A 20583-nucleotide genomic window follows, 5' to 3' on the forward strand; every position below is an offset into this window, starting at 1 on the left:
ACTGATCCACTCTGTTATATGTTGCACAAGTTTTAAGGCCGGTAGTTACAAAATCTTACTGTTACCCTTTTCACCAGAATAATGGCCATTGGTGCCTGTGCAACAACAATATTAAATTAGTCTCTGTGGCTTTTTTGTGATCATGAAACTTCAGTAGGAGGGTGTGTGATTGAAAAGTTCAAGGAGACTTCCATTGATATTGGTATTTTCGTTTCAAGTATCAAGCAAGCATTTTCATATAGATACAGGGACGGTAGTGTTTCAATTTATTGTTGAGAGAGACAGAGACAGAGAGAGAGACAGAGGGAGAGAGAGATGGGAACAAGAGGTGAATGTTTTTGAGGTTCACTGATAACAGCTCCATCCTTGAATAAATTTTAACCATTATAATTACAGTATTGGGTGAGATTAAATTGATTTATGCAGATTTGTCATCTGCCCTTGATAAACAGACATTTCATCGGAAGAGAAAGAGTCAGACATGGCCTTTGCCAGTCATTGAAAAATTCAAATGTGGTGTATATGTTGTGGACCATGCAACTGGTACATGTATTTGGATGCAACAGGTGTAATCCTACCCAGGCCAGATTATAGTACTGTACAGGTTGTTTGAGCATTGCATGGAGACAAAAAATTACCATGATTTTGAATATGTCTGTACCAACTGCTAGCTCCCATAAGTGATTTATAATGATGCATTTAGGAAGAGACTAAAGCAAATCACTTTTGCAGGCTATGCTCTATTTTTAACCTTCATGCTATTGTATTTTAATCTATCGTGACAGTTACTAACACCACTCACATTTTCCCACAAATTCTGTTCTCTTTCCGGACTAAAATTAATTCAGACACTTTTTCATCCAATTATCAGCATGACGTCAATTAAATCTAAATTATGGTGTTTTTCACACCATCGCTTCCTCACACAGACTGTTTCTTGGTTCAGTGATACTAGTAATTGATTAAAAATACATGCCGTACAAAAAGCGTTCACATACTGTTCCCATAATGGACCATTCTCATACTGGTAGTTTGAACTATGCCTGAGAGAGATGACTCAGGACTCTGAGAATTATTCAAATGCATGAAAACATTGGTCCTACCCAGTACTGTCATATTTGGTGTGTTTCAGTGCTACTTTGCTCTTCAAAAATACAGCAACGGTTGTGGAAAAAACATATGCCCTAGTTTAGCTGCCACAGGGAGATGTCTAGAACACCCTGTATACGAACTGGCTCACGATGTGATAAACAAAGAGATGAATCTAGGAGAGGTGTGATCTTAGTCTTTGATAACAGACCAAAATACAATTGGTGTGTACATGTAATTCAACCTGTTCATTCGTACAAATGGCATCGATGAAAATTCTTACCAGCCGAAATTTACACAACATTAATAGTTTCTCCACAATGTGTACTAAACTGACCTTTTCTCCACCAAATTTTCACAGTCCTTTATTATTTTGTGTGAAGTTATAGAACTCCAGAGAGGAGTTCCCATGCAAATTACTTGATACGAGAAGAGGCACAGCATTGTTTTGAGTTTTGAGTTTTTGATATTAATTTTGATGCCTAAATCAGAATGCAAATGAGTTCAAGGTCATACGAGAAACCTACCAGGAGAGGTCATCGATCAGTAGTTCATGGTTGAATAGAACCAAACATTTTATAGGAATGAGAATGTGCAGGTGGCATATTCTATACACCAGTCTTTAGGCTAAACAGTAAATGATAAACTAATAAACAAAAAAATAATTATTAACTCTTTGAGCGCTGTAATATTTCCCTCCAAAATTTTAGTGCAACATTTTACCAGGTTTTATGAATTTTTCTGTAATTATTTTGATAATTTTGGAAAAAACAGACATCACATTTCATTGGCTACAGTTTGTCATCAAATTTTGGTGAAAACCTGAAAAAATTTGACTTGGCTTACATTTTATAAAGGCGCAGAAAATTGACTTTGGCGCTCAAAGGATTAAGTTGATTAATTAATGCTTCATTAAGCAATGTGTATACAGTTTTTGGAATGGAAGTCAAGTACAGTGTGCCTGCTTTTATTCCCTCCGGTATCATTACCGGTATTTTTTTTGACAATTATCTTTTAGGTATATTTGCTAGGAATTCTGGGTATTATTATAATGCCGTAACGAATAGAAGCGGGCATATTGTACTGCTTATTGGTACCATTAAAAGTTCATAAATGTGTGGGCCTTGTTTGTCAACTGTGGGTGAATGTTGAATAGGCAATCAGTATCTGTGTAACAGTGGTGGATTATTTTTAGGTTCACCATCATTCTTCATCAAGCTGTGATGTCAACAGACAAGTGCAGGCAGTGTTCTCCCCTCAAAATTCTGATAAAATAATGACCACTTTGCATAACAATACAATTGTTTTATTAATGAATTTCTAGTGTTTTACAAAAATTTAAAAGAGTTGTGGCCACTACAGTATGAATTGCTCTGGGGAGAACATTAGCAGGGTTTTCGTTCGCTCAGTGTCTGAACATGTGATTCTGGAAAGAAATGTGGTTTTATTGTCGACTCATCGGGCAATCTATCCCAATTTATCTCTCAAGAAGCTACAGTAAAAGGAATATTATACTACTGCCTTGTCAATACCAGTTAAATTTGTGATGTCATCCCTCAGATTATAATGATAATGTATCTGATTATCCAGCATTGTGGCCCAAGATGTTTTCTACATTGATAAATTCACTGGCATTGCCAAAAACTACAAAAATAGTAGCAATGATGTACCCCCTCCCTGCCCATGATGGACTTTAGCAAACTTTTCACTCTATAATGTACTCAGCTTTGCCTTGTACATATATATATGTGTGTACAAAGTTTTCTTTCATCCATTATGGGTTGGGGAGGGGGTTACATTTTTGCTTATCCCTTTCTGGCCTGACTTTCTTATAACTTACCAGAGTTACCCTTATATATAGGGGTTTAGGCCTGAAAGGGTTAAAATGATAATAATAATCATGATAACATTTTCATAGTTTTTCAACTTTTTGTTTCATAAAACTGGTAAATTTTCCTATTTTACCTGAAGTGTGCTGATACACGAAGTTCATTAGCCTTTCAAAGAAACGCATCGTGTAGTAATATGATATGTGATACTGTCGTTGACATGCGAGTTCTCGTCTTGACTTAAATTTAGTTATCAGCAATGACATACAGGCTATGTTGATAAGGTACTGTGAACATGAAGCACTTCAACATGTTGTGGAATGTTGAGTCGAAACCACATGTATATTTCACAAAAAATACAATGAAAAATGTTACAGGTTACACCTACTGAAGCTTTGAAAATTACCAGAGTGAATTATACAGTAGTTGAAAGCTTGCCCAATTTGAAATTGAGCAAGCTTTAGTTGAAATCATCAGTCTGAATGTATGGATGTTTATCTTAAAAGAATCAAAATTACATACACAAGTTATTGGCAAGCAGCTGTTTTAAACGTGGATTTCTGATGTTTTTTGAGATGTTTAAGGGTCAGATGATACTTTCCACATAAATTCAAATTTGTGAAAATGGGAATATGGCCCAGCTGGATTAGGATTGCTGGTGTATCAGAAAGGACAGGGTAGACTGGTGTAAGGGTTGGATGGAAATTCATATAGCTTGAAAAGTAATGGTACAGTGTGACCAATACCTTCCAGAGTAAATCACCTGGGTCTGAAATGAATTCAAAATATTTCTAATTTTGCTGTTTTTTTCAATGTTTTGCCTACCACATATACATCAAATAGGAATTATTGTAGGTGGTGATCAAAAAATTAATTATTTTCAGTTTTAATTTCCTTTGCTGGTGTAAATATGCACAGGAGCAGTCCAGGAGAGATCTGATTGAAATTGCAAGAAAGTGAAAATCTGTTCTCCCCTGACAGTTTGCGTGGAATTTATCTGCCAAAATCACTATGGCAACCAGTTTGTTAAAAAATTCATCAAATGGATAGAAATTGTTATTGAAAGACAGTGACAGAAGTTGAAAAGTTCACAGAAAGTGTTGTCCTGTTCATGGATGAGAAATGTTTGGATGGGAAAGTAGCAAGCCAACACTGGGGAATAGCCAGTCAACTTTGACAATTTGTATGATGTTTGGTTAAAAATTTACTCTCCCAGACTGGACAATATTTATCTGTAATATGCACCTCAGAATTGAAAGGCTTAAACTTTTGCTCAAATTTTCCCAAAGGAAACTTTCAACTAGTCTTTTTCAAAAACAAAAATAACAATTTGGGGTCACTGTGCAAGTTTTGGTAGTACTATTGAAACAAAGTACCTATATTTACCGATATTAGAAATTCAAAATGGCTACCATCACCGTGTTATCTCTATGATAAAAATTAAATTTTCGATTTTCAAAAAAAATTAAGACACTGAAAAGTTCATTTACTCCAAGAGCTTCAAATGAGCCCCTGCAAGTGGTAGATCACAAAAATATTTCAAACATTTGACAGTCTGAATATCAGCACCTGTCATGCATTCTACAAAACGGTACATCTACAAAATAAGTTACTGTTACATACCCTCCCTATGGCAGAAATCAGTGTGTGTCTTAAGATTACTTTCATGGTGAATAAAGACAAACATTTTCCCTAAAATGATATTTTATTGTATTTTAACTTCTCATCGGCCAAGTTTTTCTTCATTCATGGCAAAAATTTTGATGAAATACTGAAAATGAACTAAACCTACGGAAGCAAAATGTTTGGGACTGGCATTCCAGCTGCATTGCAATGTAGGGTACATGTACATGTGTACCAAAGCCAAACGACACTACCTGCATATTTTACTAAAGTCTGAGGGAGGTAGCATTCCTTTGTAGACATGTTTCTTTTTAAACTAGTTATATAGTCGTACAATGCTATTGTTTCACTATATTCAAATAATTTTTTTGTGAATTTTTTTTGCTGAATTTCAAGATGATGGTATTGGTTGTTTGGTTGTTTTATTCTAACTATAGATAGTGGAACAGCCATCTCATATCAAATCAAAGCCGCGCATGTTGTACATGTACCCATCGCCCCACAAACAGTACTGTGTAGTCATATAAATTTTCACAGGTAAAGCGTAATGTTATTAATAATGTTAGTGTTAAATGTTATGTGTAATATAAATACTCAATTATCAATTTTTACTGAATTCATTGACAGTATGGAAAATTTCACTTTCGTATGCTTGTACTGACAAATCTGAAATTTCTGTATGAAGTGCCTATGAACTATGAAAGCAGCTATGTAGTTAAATAATCTGTAAAGTACATAATTTGTACCTGTACATGTATTGTGGTGTCACCATGAGAGAAATTCTTTGCCCACATTTACAATATGAATCACCAGTAGTAACATGATTATTACGGTATATTGGCATTTACATATAAATGTACATACACAGCGTTATCACCATGACTTGCTGATAACATAGCCACCAATTTGCATAGCAATATAATCATTGGTTATGTTAATAAATTTCTATTGTTTTACCAAAATTAAAGGCCTAGTGGCCATTATGCTTTGTATTGCTCTTGGGAGAACACCGATGTAAAATACCATTTCAAGTTGTCACATGAAATGACCAACATGTAAATATTATGTGAGCATGGAACGAATATGTACTTGTAACCACTTTTGAATTTCTGTCATTTTGTAAAATTTCACTGCAAACATTGCTCAGGTAGAAAGCTTTATCACTTGTTTTGGTATGTCAGTGTACAAGATTTATATCTCGTGTGTATAGTGCTGGAACATTTCATTAGTACATATCAACAAGGATGTAGAAAATAGTTGTCAACACGCAAAAACAACCAGGTGTCTCCTTAAATTTGCAGGCTATAAAAATTAGTAGTAAATTAGTCAAAAATCAGGTCATTTTGCAGAAACTTAATATGCTCACTCACTTTTTGTAACCACCTTTAATTTTATTTTTACAACTTGTGTAAAGAAAATTTCCTACATCCCTGGTCAAGGGTTAGCAAGTCAATTCAGTAGTTAACAGTACCAAACCTCTCTGGCTTTGCCTTGCTAAATATGTTATGTGTACATGTATGCTGTCATTGTTCAGGTAATAGGCAGTGTTGGAAGCACTGAGTGATGCAGAGATTTTTACAGTTCAAGCTGTTACAGCCATTTATGACAAATTATAGAATATTTTAGAATTTATTTTTCGTATCAGCTATTTAAATATTATTTACATAATCAGTCATTTGAAGCCAGTGTTTCAGGCATAAGCATGCAACATCAGGTCAAATGGGACATATGAGTCATTGTGAATATTTTTAGCCAAGATTAACAGAATTCTAGTATCCCATAGTCCATAAAAATTATGTTTACAGTATCTTTGTTTTCAGGGGCCTTCAAATGTTCAAGTCTTTGTTAAAATGCACCATATGGGACATGTTTTGCTTCACTAGTTTTAACCAACTTGACCTGATGGTGAAATATGAACTTTGCAGGATAAAGGTTAAAGTTCAGAAAATGTTTTGTTACATCTGTGTGATGTCAATCTGTGAACTCATAAAATATGTTTGTATGTTCAATTGATATTTATGGCTGGTTGGTCATGTGAAAATATCACCGTGACTAATTTTGTTAGCACATTCAAATATTAAAGTCTCCAAAGCATTTGTTATAATTATTTATCTTTATGCATGATTTTAAAACAACCGTAATTTGATTATTTTACATGCAGTGGTGCCGGCAAGTCAACGCTTATGAATGTCCTGACATATCGTAACCGTGGCAACCTGACAGTTGAAGGTCATGTGATGGTGAACGGCCAACCAATGGGCAAGTCCATTGCCAGCCTATCTGCATATGTCCAACAGGAAGATCTCTTCTTTGGGAATCTCAAAGTCAGAGAACATCTGGTTTTCCAGGTGAGTACGTCTGTTTGCCTTCCATGTCAGTGCTGTATTAATGAATATTTATTCATTTTATTTGCATAAATGATTTACTTCTTAAGTGCAAGGAAGAAAATATAGAATAATAAAATGTGTTGTCCAGAGTTTACTGAGTTCTTGTGTAAATTAATATACCTGTATTGTATGTATGCAGATATGAAAACTTTCCGTAATAACACTTTGTGTCTTTGCAGGCTTTGCTGCGGATGGACAAATTTATTCCAAAGAAAGCCAGAATGGAAAGAGTTGAAGAGATTATCAAGGAGGTAACTAAATGCCATGGAATTTTTTCCTGATAAACGGATACTTGGTTCTTTGTGTTTGAATTTTCCATTTATTGTTTGTTTTAGGGTTTGGGTATCATATTTTATTTTTTTGTACTTAATTGCACAATTCAATATGCCTATTTTGTAATAGTACACATATATACATATACTCAGTTCCTGTACCTTGATGTGTATGATATTTTAATTTTGATTCTAAAACTTCTGTAGAAGTGTCCATGTACATTTGAAGTGAGCAACCAACCTTATAAACACAACACTGTGAACATACCTTAGAGTAGAGTTTGAAATAAGTGCCCGCTTGCTTTCTTGCTTTGGGCAGGTAAATTTAGGATCAGGGAGTGGAATTTTACAATTATCTGCCCTGCTGACAGGTTGAAATAATTTTAATTTTTGTTTTGCTGAGGTCAGAGGCAAGGTATACAGATACATAAACATACAGTCAGTTAGACAAAATTATCAGGGCAAGTGTTATTTTCCCTTGTCATACAACTTTTCAATTTACCTTTGCTTATGTGTAGTTTTCCATAAACTGCCTACACTGACCAGATATCTATTGGTAGTTTTTTTAGAAAGTTAATATCAAATGATTGATTCATGTGCTTACTGTCATCGCATGAATTAATCTGAGGGAGGATTGATCTATTCTAGCTTGGATTGGCAAAATGCGCCAACACAATAATTGGGAATCCAGCCAGGGGCATCAAAGGTATCTCCGGTGGTGAAATGAAACGTTTGTCATTTGCGTCAGAGGTAAGCAATGTACTATGCATGATCAACTTTATAAAGGGAAAACTCATTCCAATGCTGCCATTGGCACTTATGCTACATATATGGAAATCCAACCATGACATTGAAAGATTGGTCTACACAACAAGCAGTGGATGTACATATATTTGCAATTTCTGGAACTGAATCTATGAAAGAAATCAAACAATATGATCAGTCAAATTTTATTTTTGTTATTCTATCAGACAGAGATAGTGCTTTATTTCAATGTCAGTTATTTCAGTCATCAAAAACCCCATTTATTTAACTGAACTTGATCATCAACAGATTCTGACAAACCCTCCGTTGATGTTCTGTGACGAACCAACATCAGGGTTGGACTCCTTCATGGCACAGAGTGTTGTGTCCACTCTCCAACAGTTAGCTGCCCAGGGCCGTACCATTCTCTGTACAATCCACCAACCATCATCAGAAGTCTACGCCATGTTTGACAGGTAAACAATTCTGGAAAATACATTTGGTAATGCTGTTTTGGTTGTTCTTGGCCAGAAATCTGCATTTTGTCAGTTCATTTCCATGGAGGTTGCAAGTATTAGTACCGGCAAATGAACAAGGGCAGTTCTAAATTTAAGTGCATTTAATGGTTAAAGCATATTGGTCGTTTGGTGTCATTCAATACCATGAAGGAACATTAATGCGATTTATAAAATTATCTATATGCAAATAAGAACAGTAACTTAAAATAGGCTGTCCTTGACTACCAAGTTCAGTTATAAATAAACCTCCAGTTCTGTCCTTTTTTATTTCAGAAATCATATTTTCTTCACTTTTGATATTAGGTACATTCAAAATTGAAATTAAACCTTGCTGAAATGACAAAGCAACTGAAATGATGAACGTTTACATTGCAATTGGAAAAGTTTAGTTTTCTTTCTTAGTCATGGTGGTCACGCAAATGAGCAAAAATTAAAAAATAGAAACAAGTTTCCTTATTGCAGTTTCTGCATTAATTCTCATCAAAGAGATATATAAAGAGCTTTTCTATCATACGGGAACACAGTTCAGAATAATTTCCATCATGTTCTATCATTTCAGGACTTTACATTACCTTGCATGCATTACTTTGAAAAGATAAATATCACGATACATGATTCATTTGTGCTCTTTGTAGGTTGTTGTTGATGGCAGAGGGCAGGGTTGCATTTCTAGGTTCCACCAGTGATGCACTCAAACATTTTTCAAGGTAAGAAGCCTTAGTTTTAAAGGTACACTGTCACCTGTTCCCATTTTGCCACAGTTACCATGGAAAGAGAAAATCTAACCAATCACAGATTTTAAGTGGGTGGCCACTTTTTAAAAACTGCGCCCTCACATGGGCATTTTAAATACCAAGGAATGCCCCTTTGACCATATATGGGCATATTTAGATTACAGGTGACTCTATACCTGTATAACCCTCATCCTGTCAGGTCTATCACTTCACCATCTGCCAAGTCAGTAAAATATGACATTGAGCCACAGCTCATGTATATTTTCACTGACGTTGCATGGATTGTTGTAGAGGTTTAGTCAGTAAAAAATCATGTGTTTTCAGGGGCCTGCAAATACTCAAGACTTTGTTAAAAAGCAATGTATGGGACGTTATGCCTCACTGGTGTAACTAACTTGACCTGATGGTGATATACAGTATGAACTTGGCAGGATAATTGTGAAAGTTGGGGATGGAAAGAATACAATCTGCATGATTAAAAAAGGATGCTCTGTTTGATGCATGAAAACAAATGACATTGTGCAGAGATTACAAAGTCAGATCTAAAAGATAATGTCAATCAAGAGGAAAATGGACTGTAAGACTTGTTTTTTGAGAGCATTTTCCATGAATTACCTGTCACTGCTCAAGCAGAATGATGTTGTGGATCCACCATGAATTCCACTTTCCAAATTGTCACATCAATGGAAAAGGGTTATTACTTTGGATGTCTGTATTCCACAGGTGTGCAAGGATAAAAATTATTCTTGAAAGTGTTAGCAATTGCATTTACATGAATATTATTCTTTTATGAAGTCACTTTCTGATGAACAGTGGCTTGATGAAAAATTTGAAATTTCAACTATTACAGCTACAAAATGAGTTGTGTAGTAAAATTTACACAAAACAAATGCAGTCATGATTGACAGTGGATACACTTACCGGGTAATCCAATAGCTCTGAATCCTTCTTTAACTTGGTGTTTTCTGTTTGCACTCTGTGTTAATAAGTGTACAGCTAACTTTTGGACTGATACAGAATGATTACATTAAAATGAAGCAGATATGGACTTTTTCAATTCTCATTTCATTTACGTATTTTTTGTCTCCAGTATTGGGTTTACTTGTCCAACCAATTACAACCCAGCAGATTTCTACATCCAGACACTGGCTATTGTCCCTGGGAAAGAGCAACAGTGTCGAGACAAAGTTGAGGTCTGTATTGGAACTTTTCTAGTTATCTAAACTGGACAGAAATTCTCTTTTCTTGTATGTAAATTAATCATTCATCAGAATCATTTTGAAACAATACTAAAATATTTGAAAGCTGCCAATTTTCCAGCAAGTTATTCCTCCCGTTGTAACACCCTGTCTTGGTCAAAATTATTGTTTTTGCAAACTTTGTATTTGGAGAATTTATGAAGAAGCTTTTAAGAGCCGTAAGAAATGTAATCATATACTGAAGCAGAAAAGATGTTTTTACTTGAGGAGATTTGCTGACATGTAACTTTCAATACATTTCAAATCATGCCATGAAATTATGTATGTAGCAAATACATTTTCATGAAACAATTGCCAAGCAGAAACTATCAGTAATTGCTACGTGAACACTGTTTGTTTTCACATTTGTTAGACATACACCTGACAGCACATTTGCCAGGGTTAGATAATGTCTGAAGCCGATGTTGGATCCAAGCATTATTTTGGCAATTTCCTAAATATGATCATTTAGATCAATTATGTTTCTCCCTATCCCTTATATGGCAGTGATGATCCTTAGCAACATTTCTACATTCCCTAATATGGTAATGTGAATATATTATCATAACGTTTCTTCCAATCCCTAATATGGTTTTGTTAATCCATTGTAATATTCCTCTTCTCTTCCCTAATATGGTATTATTGATATAATTAATACAGGGAGGAATTTAGACAAAATGAGAAGTTAACTCCTCTATTTGTAATTTCGCGTCTCAGAACACAAAAACAAAACAAAGGAAACATGAGTATTACACAGATTCTCACTAACTATAATAATTGATTGAAGAACTTGTACTGTGAAAGTTAAAGATTTCAAATAGAATCGCGTGTTATTTTCTTATTTTCAGAAAATCTGTGATGCTTATGACTCGTCCAGCTATGCCAAAGATGTTTTTGACAGAGTCAAACCCAGAGGTGGCTACGGCCCCATTGAGGTAAAGAGAAATGAAAACAGCTTTTGGTTGAAACCTGTCAGCACATTCTGTAGGTTTTTTCATCAAATTTGGCTCAGAGGTATCTGGGTAAAAGGTTTATAGATTTATCAATTTTTTGACAGCATTTCCCATCTATTCATGCTATAAAGTGCTAAGCATTGAATCTGAATCTGAATGGAGTTTGCAAGCACAGTCCCCATTGCAGCTACTGATGAAGGGAAAGCGAAATACTTGAACTTGAACTCATGCTTTCAGAGACGACAGAATATCTGATTTTACTTGACTGTAGTGTGTTTGGCTATCCTTACACATTTTGTTTACCAATTTACAACAATTGTTTTTCTCCATAGGATTTGGAAAGGATAAACGGCAGGTCACCGTAAGTATGTTTATATTTGTTTTCAACTGATAAAAAGCTCAAATACGTGAATATTCCATAACTGCCATAAACGATGTGTACTGTACACATGTAGTTTAATTCCATGGATGGAATATGTCGTCAGTCTTTTGCATCGGAATAAACTATTTGAGGTGTTTCTCGTCATAATTACTAAACAAAGCCCCATCCTTTGTTCAAAAGATGAGATCTTAATGATGCTGTGTTTTATTTTGTGCTGTCTTCTTAATTTCAACTACCCAGTTACAAAGCATCCTGGTGTGCTCAGTTCAGAGCTGTACTGTGGCGTACATATCTGGACACATCGCGGGAACCAATGATAATCCGAGTTCGGACATTTCAAACAATTGTGAGTACCACATATCTAGACAGGTATAATTGCAATAATGCCGTTAAACTTTCTTGATTCAAAGAACAGTGATTTAATCCCAGAAATCTTAAGGAGGAGGATTTAGGTGCCCAAGCGTGTTGTTAAGAATTTGACACCTTTATCAATTAAAATGTAGTAATTATAAGAGGCCAAAAGCAATGAATACAGTAACTGTTGGTCGTTTAATACCATGTCGTAATTTTGGGGGTTGGGGGGATTTGGGAGAAGGAAAGCACAACATGTACCAAGGGTCATTTCTTATAGCCAAACAGAGTATCTTCATCATTACAGCTGAATTCAATGTTTTGTCACAAAATAAAGAGGCATTCTTGAGTTTATGAATCAAATATACATTTCATTTATTTCTGTGGCTGTATCAGAAACATTTTCCCACAATTTCTCTCTCTCTCCAGATAATAGCATTAATAATCGGTCTAGTTTTCCTGCAACAACCACTGGATCAAGACAGTATACAGAACATCAACGGGTGCCTATTCTTGTTCGTCACCAACATGACCTTTGCCAATCTTTTTGCTGTCATCCAGGTAATTTGTCTTTCCACAGTTCTGTACATCATTTTGGCTTGGGAATGGTGGACAGCGCCCTCAGGGTGGCGTGAGTCCCAGCGCTGGTAGCTTCATTTACAGAGATTTTTTCGGATATATTCACAAGGGCATGTTCTTTTAATGCTAATTTCTTAAGTTGCTGGTATGCAAATCATTAGTGACAAATTGTCTGACAGTTTTGACCTCCTGCGAAAGAAAAGAAGCTATTGTGTAATCAATTGTTATGTAGGTCATTTCCCCCCACACTCATCATGACCTGAGTTCAATTAGTCTAGAACATTCTCAAGGTCACTACCCTCAATGACCTCACAACCTTGAATTCAATTAGTCATGTTTGGAATGTTCTGGAAAGTTGATTAGTTGTGTAAGGGAGATAATTTTAGAACAGTAATTAGCATGTCAATAAAAGTTCTAGATTGTTCTTATATGCCTTTATAAAAGGGACGTGCTCAGCTTCCAGTCAGACTTTTGGGGATCGTGTCTCTTGTGTGTTACTAAACTCCAGCAGTAGTCATTCTCAAGACTTTTCAAGACCTTCACTGTCAACGCTGGATTTATACTGTGGACTTTGTGCAAATCAAGCCTGCAAGCCAAAGGACTGTTCATTCATCCGACTGACTGTTACAACTCTGAGACTGGAGCTTTGCCGTCCCAGCTGAGATAAGTAGTCTGTACACTTTAAAGCTTGTATCCTATCCTTAACTTAGCAATTAGTTTTATTTTCGTAATAAATTTTGTTTAAACGTTAACTGCTGAGTTCACCCTTTTGTTCGTTTTCTCTGCACGTAACAAATTGGGGGCTTGTCCGGGATACGAATATTTTGAGCCGTTTGACAACATTTTGCCAGCCTTTTCAAAACTACTGTACACTGTGAACTCAGCCAAATCCAATCATGGCGGAATTTAAACCAGACGAATTTATGGATGACCTTGATCAGGACACATTTAATTCCCTCAGAAAAGACAACCTCATAGCACTGGCAAATTTCCTTAAAGTAGAAGTTAAAGATCTATGCGCAAGAGGGAAATACAGTACCGTATTGCCAAACATCTAGTTGATTTAGGCCAATTTGAGGAATCCACCCTGAAAGATTATGAGCCGAGTCTACCTCTGAACTCAGAAAATTAGAATTAGAAATGCAGACAAATTTGGAGATCAAGAAACTAGAATTACAAATGAGAGAAAAAGAATTACAAATGGAAAAAGAGAGACAGGCAGATTTGGAGCTTAAGAAATTGGAATTAGAAAAGGAAATGAAAGAAAAAGAATTGCAAATGGAAGAAAGACAGAAAGAAAAGAAAGGCAGGAAAGATTAGAAATGGAAGAAGACAGAGAGAAAAAGATTGCGATTAGAAGAACAGCGATTACAGGTAGAAATAAAACGTTTAGAGCTTGGACAGTCAGGAAAATTCTTCCCTTCGGACAAGTTTGACATCACTAAGCATTTCAGGTTAGTTCCCCCTTTCCAAGAAAAGGATGTTGACAATATTTTCTCCATTTTGAGAAAATTGCTCAGAGTCTGAATTGGCCTAAGGAGTCCTGGTCTATGCTTTTGCAGAGTGCTTTGGTGGGTAAAGCCAGAGAAATTTACATTCAGTTGTCAGTAGAGCAGGCTTCAGATTATGATTCTGTGAAGGAATTAATTCTCAAGGGCTATGAGTTGGTGCCTGAAGCTTACCGTCAGAAATTTAGGGATTGTGAGAAGGTGAAGGATCAAACTTATGTTGAATTTGCTCGAACAAAAGAACAACTGTTTGATCGTTGGTGCTCTTCTGAAAAGGTCAGTCAGAATTATGACAAATTACGACAGCTTGTTTTGATTGAGGAATTTAAAAGGTGCATCCGGAGTGACATCAAGACGTTTATCAATGAACAAAAGGCAGATACATTGGAGGTTGCTGCACGTTTGGCCGATGATTATTCGTTGACCCACAAATCTTCCTTTCTCAGCAAACCATCCCAGTCCTTTTCATACAGAAACAATGCAGGTAAATTTAACTCCCCTTTTCATCCAAGAATTTCTCAAAGGACAGTAGAAAATCAAATGACAACAGTTCACAAAGTTCAAGTAACACTCCCACATCATCAGATCCCAAGTCTCAATCTCCTTCTGACAAACAGTTTGGTACACTTTCTTGTAATTATTGTAAGAAAGACGGCCATTTAATGTCAGAGTGTTTCAAATTGAAAAGAAAACGTGAAGGTCAAAGTGGTCAAAGTGGATCTAAGCCAACCGGCTTTATTTCTTCATCAACTCAATTAGAGTCTAATAATGTGTGCAACACATTTTCTGAGGTTAAACCCCTCTCATCCCCAATTAATGAGGTCAAGGTCAATTCTTCTCAAGATAGCATTATGGGTATTTTCGAGCCATTTATTCATAATGGTTTTATATCACTTTCTAGTGATTTTTCTTCTGCTACCCCTGTCAAAATTTTAAGAGATACCGGGGCTTCCCAGTCTCTTTTGTTGGCAGATACCCTGCCGTTTTCTGAAAAGTCATTTTCAGGTTCTAAAGTTCTTATTAAGGGGGTAGATTGTAATGACTACATTCCTGTCCTCTCCATAATGTCTACTTGTCTTCGGACTTTGTTTCTGGACCTGTGACTTTAGGTATTAGGCCTTTTTTGCCTTTTGAAGGGATTCACCTTCTTCTTGGAAACGACCTTGCTGGGGACAAGGTCATTACTAATCCACTTGTGACTGATAATCCTAGTTTAGATCAGGATCCAGAGCCAATTGAACAAGAGATACCCGATTTTTTCCTTCATGTGCCATTACTCGAGCCATGTCAAAGAAAACTTCTGAGAATCAAAATACTCTCAAAATAATGTCACAGATGTTGACTTAAATGACACCTTTCTCAGTCAGGTGTTTGACACGGATCATTCCGTTATCCCTCGTGGATGTGAAACTTCCAGTAAAACTTCTGCTGACCAAAGTCAGACATTTTCTAGATCAAATCTCATTGCAGAACAACCACAAAGACCCAGATATTTTGTCTTTGTTTGACAGGGTAGATGATGAAGGTAAAACTTCAGATAGCTCTGTTTCCTATTATACAAAATCTGGTATTCTCATGCGTAAATGGAGACCTCCAGATGTTTTGGTTGATGACGATTGGGCTATAAAACATCAAATTGTGGTTCCAAAGCCCTACCGTGCTGAAATATTGCGCCTGGCCCATGAAACTCCCTGGGCTGGTCACTTAGGAGTCAGGAAAACTTATCATAAAATTCTCAGTCACTTTTATTGGCCTAATCTCAGGCAGGATGTAGCACATTTCTGTAAAACTTGTCACACATGTCAAATGGTAGGAAAGCCAAATCAGACCATTCCAAAGGCCCCTTTACAGCCAATTCCTGCATTTCAAGAACCATTTAGTAGGATACTAATAGACTGTGTTGGGCCCCTACCAAAAACAAGATCAGGAAATGAGTACATGCTGACAATAATGTGTACATCAACTCGGTTCCCAGAAGCCATACCACTGAGAAATATAAAGACAAAGACTATAGTGAAAGCTTTAGTCAAATTTTTCACTTTATTTGGCCTCCCTAAATGTGTCCAGTCCGATCAAGGCTCCAACTTTATGTCTGGTATTTTTCAACAAGTAATGGATCAGCTAGGCATTAAACAGTACAGGTCATCCGCCTATCATCCAGAAAGCCAGGGTGCTCTTGAGCGATTTCATCAAACTTTGAAAAACATGATTAGGACCTACTGTTTTGACACAGAGAAGCAGTGGGATGAAGGAATTCATTATCTGCTCTTTGCTGTTAGAGAGTCAATTCGGAGTCTCTTGGTTTTAGCCCATTTGAGCTTGTATTTGGACATACAGTCCGTGGCCCACTTAAGCTCGTTAAAGAGAAATTCCTATCAGACGATGATGATTGTCTGAATATTTTGCAATATGTGTCAGATTTTCGTACAAAACTCTCTAAAGCATGTGAATTAGCCAGAGAAAATCTTGAGTCATCTCAGCAGTCAATGAAAACCAAATATGATAAAAACACCTCAAAACGGAAGTTTGAACCAGGCCAAAAAGTTCTTGTTCTACTTCCGGTTCCTGGCAAACCACTCCATGCTCGTTACTTTGGGCCATACCTAATTGATAAGAAATTGAGTGATTTAAATTACATCATAATAACACCTGACAGGCGAAAACAAAACAGCTATGTCACATAAATATGCTTAAGCCATATTTGGATAGGGATAATCCTACTATAACTCAGCCTGTCAGTGCAGTCAGTTCAAACCATTATGAGATAGTGATACTGAAACTGACTTGAGTGAAAATACTCTAAACTCAAAGCTGGGCTCGGTCAAGCTTCAGAACTCAGAAATCCTGGAGAAGCTGGAGTCTACAAAGTTGGCACACCTCCAGCCAGAACAACAACAACAGGTGAAAGAACTGCTCCATGAATATAAACACCTGTTTGAAGATGTTCCAACGAGGACAAACGTCATCTACCACGACGTTGATGTTGGGGACAGTAAGCCTGTAAAACAACATCCATACAGACTGAATCCAACAAAAGCGAAATATCTCCAGGAAGAAGTCAAATACCTGCTGGACAATGACTTTATTGAATCCAGTAAAAGTAACTGGAGTTCGCCGTGCATACTTGTTCCCAAATCAGACCACAGTTATCGTATGTGCACGGACTTTAGGAAGGTCAACACTTTAACAAAGACAGACACTTTCCCAATCCCGAGGATTGATGACTGCATCGACCGAGTGGGAAAAGCCAAGTATGTGACAAAATTTGACCTACTGAAGGGATTTTGGCAAGTCCCTCTGACGGATCGTGCTCGTGAAATATCCGCCTTTGTTACACCAGACGGATTGTTCCAGTACAAGGTGATGCCATTCGGAATGAAGAACTCTCCGGCAACGTTCCAACGGATGATCAACGACGTCATATCCGGGCTAGACGGGTGTGCAGCCTACGTTGACGACGTCGTCCTGTATAGTGACACCTGGGAGGAACACATCAAGCTCATGCGGAAGTTCTTTGAGAGACTGAGCAAAGCAATGTTGACTGTCAACCTTGCCAAATCTGAGTTTGGTTGGGCGAGGGTAACTTACCTCGGACATACTGTAGGACAGGGTGAGGTAAAACCTGTTGATGCCAAAATCAGTGCCATTTCAAGTTTTCCCACACCAAACTGCAAACGACAACTGATGCGCTTTCTCGGTATGGCTGGTTACTACAGAAAATTCTGTCCAAATTTCTCCACAATTACTGAGCCTTTGACTAACTTACTTAAAAAGAAAGTAAAGTTTGTTTGGTCAGAGCAATGTCAACAGGCATTTGATACACTTAAAGCCATACTGCAAAGTGCTCCAGTGTTGTCTGCACCAGATTTCACTTTGCCATTCAAATTAGCTGTGGATGCTAGTGATACGGCTGCTGGTGCTGTTTTATTGCAAGAGGATAGTCATGGGGTAGATCATCCTGTTTGCTATTTTTCACGCAAATTTAACAAATCCCAGAGAAACTACTCTACAATTGAAAAAGAGTGTTTATCTTTGATATTAGCTTTACAGCATTTTGAAGTTTATGTTACTTCTTCAAATCAGCCAATAGTGGTTTATATTGATCACAACCCTCTTGTTTTTCTGCAGAAATTTAAAGGCAAAATCAGAGATTGCTAAGATGGAGTTTAATGTTACAGGAGTTTAATCTTGACATTAGACATATCAAAGGCAGAGACAATTTAATTGCAGACTGTCTCTCCGTATTTAGAGTTTATTGTTGTTCACTTTCAAGAATTTTACTTTAGAGTACAACAAAATTTGAGTACTTAAATCCTTTTCAAGATTACATTTGTAAAAGAAAGATTTTTCTTTGAAAAATTTTCTTTTTTGAAGAGGGGGTGTGTTATGTAGGTCATTTCCCCCCACACTCATCATGACCTGAGTTCAATTAGTCTAGAACATTCTCAAGTCACTACCCTCAATGACCTCACAACCTTGAATTCAATTAGTCATGTTTGGAATGTTCTGGAAAGTTGATTAGTTGTGTAAGGGAGATAATTTTAGAACAGTAATTAGCATGTCAATAAAAGTTCTAGATTGTTCTTATATGCCTTTATAAAAGGGACGTGCTCAGCTTCCAGTCAGACTTTTGGGGATCGTGTCTCTTGTGTGTTACTAAACTCCAGCAGTAGTCATTCTCAAGACTTTTCAAGACCTTCACTGCCAACGCTGGATTTATACTGTGGACTTTGTGCAAATTCAAGCCTGCAAGCCAAAGGACTGTTCATTCATCCGACTGACTGTTACAACTCTGAGACTGGAGCTTTGCCGTCCCAGCTGAGATAAGTAGTCTGTACACTTTAAAGCTTGTATCCTATCCCTAACTTAGCAATTAGTTTTATTTTCGTAATAAATTTTGTTTAAACGTTAACTGCTGAGTTCACCCTTTTGTTCGTTTTCTCTGCACGTAACACAATACTGAAGGTGACAAATATCCAGCTAACCTAGTATATGTACATGAATAACACTGTTTGATCCTTTTGACGACATTCACTAAGTTTCTTTTGAAGCATTTAGTAGGCAATTTATATTCAGCTTTCAGTTTTCCTTCCTTGGCATTTTGTGTTTGTCAACATCTGTGTTTGAGAAACTTGCCTTTAATGATATACATGTATGTTATCGTTTTTTTTGTATCTATTCCAGATATTTCCACTTGAGTTGCCAGTATTTTTACGGGAACATTTCAACGGAATGTACCGGACTGACATCTACTTTATATGCAAGAACCTTGTTGATGTAAGCTTTCCATAGGAAACATTGTGAAATTGGAAAAAAACAGACAAACTATTCAAGTTCATTTTCCAAACATTATCGCTTCATGAGATTTTCTTTTTTCATGTACATACAAATCAAGATTACATTTTTGATAATGTTGCAAATCTTAAGAAACAATCAGTGATTTAATATAAAGATATAAAAAATGCAGAAAAGCATAATTATTTTTTGCAAAAGAAAAGTCTGCATTTCCCTCATATAGTATGTATATCTCATCGACATTTTTCCACGAGTCCTTCCATCCAATGATTTATAAAGTTAAGCTTTCTTCTTTTTCAAAGTTTCAATACCACTTTGAAATATGCATTCCCCCTCTTTGCTTTATTCACTTATAAGCATTTACAAAAGGTTACTAATGCCGATGAAAACCTTTCCTTCATTTCAGCTGCCATATCAGTTCATACTACTGCCGATAGTGTTCACAGCAATAACATACTGGATGGTGGGTAAGTCTGCCTTACACGTCATCAGTTCTTCTGAATCCTTGCTCCACACCCTTATCATTCAATGTCCTATTTTCCATTGTGTTGAGAGAAATTCTCAATCTCTATTAAATGGAAAAGTTTGGACTCAACTTTTTTCCGAAAGAAAATCGAGCAATTTATTCTGAGACTGTTCAAGAAAACCCATGCCAAGCTCTCCTGAATTGTGTCCATGTATTGCTAAAAGATGTAGTTTCATGGAGCTTCATGCACAATGTTACCCATATTAGCTCAAGTTGCGAAGTAATTGTGAATGTCCTTAGCTCAAGCCTACATTATGTGGCACATGTACAGACAGTGAGGTACAGCTACATTGTGTAGCCAATTACAGACTATAGGAAAGTCTACCCCTATACTGTGTATAAAGTAATACCGTACTCGTCCGAGTATAAGCCCCCCGGTTCGGCAACACTAAATAGCTGGAAAACTAGGGGAGGGCCTTATACTCGAGCAACCCCATGTTATCTGCCATGGACGCTTAATTTATGCTAATTTTATGCACGTTTTTCAACACCACTCAATCATTCTATTGCTTTCAAAATCGACTTACACACCCAAAGAAATTGATTGTACAATCT

The 20583-nt window shown here is 36.5% G+C and overlaps 1 protein-coding gene across 1 annotated transcript in view; it reads left to right on the top strand.

The window, feature by feature from the left end:
- Positions 1–20583, top strand: part of LOC139140918 (protein white-like) — a 53481-nt gene that overhangs the window by 22021 nt on the left and 10877 nt on the right. The window contains exons 5-16 of the mRNA XM_070710408.1: positions 6703–6889; positions 7108–7179; positions 7849–7950; positions 8254–8420; positions 9098–9169; positions 10287–10389; positions 11283–11369; positions 11720–11748; positions 12010–12115; positions 12550–12681; positions 19392–19484; positions 19909–19969. Coding sequence (XP_070566509.1) covers positions 6703–6889; positions 7108–7179; positions 7849–7950; positions 8254–8420; positions 9098–9169; positions 10287–10389; positions 11283–11369; positions 11720–11748; positions 12010–12115; positions 12550–12681; positions 19392–19484; positions 19909–19969 — 1211 coding nt within the window. The remainder of the gene's footprint in view (positions 1–6702; positions 6890–7107; positions 7180–7848; positions 7951–8253; positions 8421–9097; positions 9170–10286; positions 10390–11282; positions 11370–11719; positions 11749–12009; positions 12116–12549; positions 12682–19391; positions 19485–19908; positions 19970–20583) is intronic.

The sequence above is a fragment of the Ptychodera flava genome, chromosome 9 (assembly GCF_041260155.1).
Source record: "Ptychodera flava strain L36383 chromosome 9, AS_Pfla_20210202, whole genome shotgun sequence".
NCBI lineage: Eukaryota > Metazoa > Hemichordata > Enteropneusta > Ptychoderidae > Ptychodera > Ptychodera flava.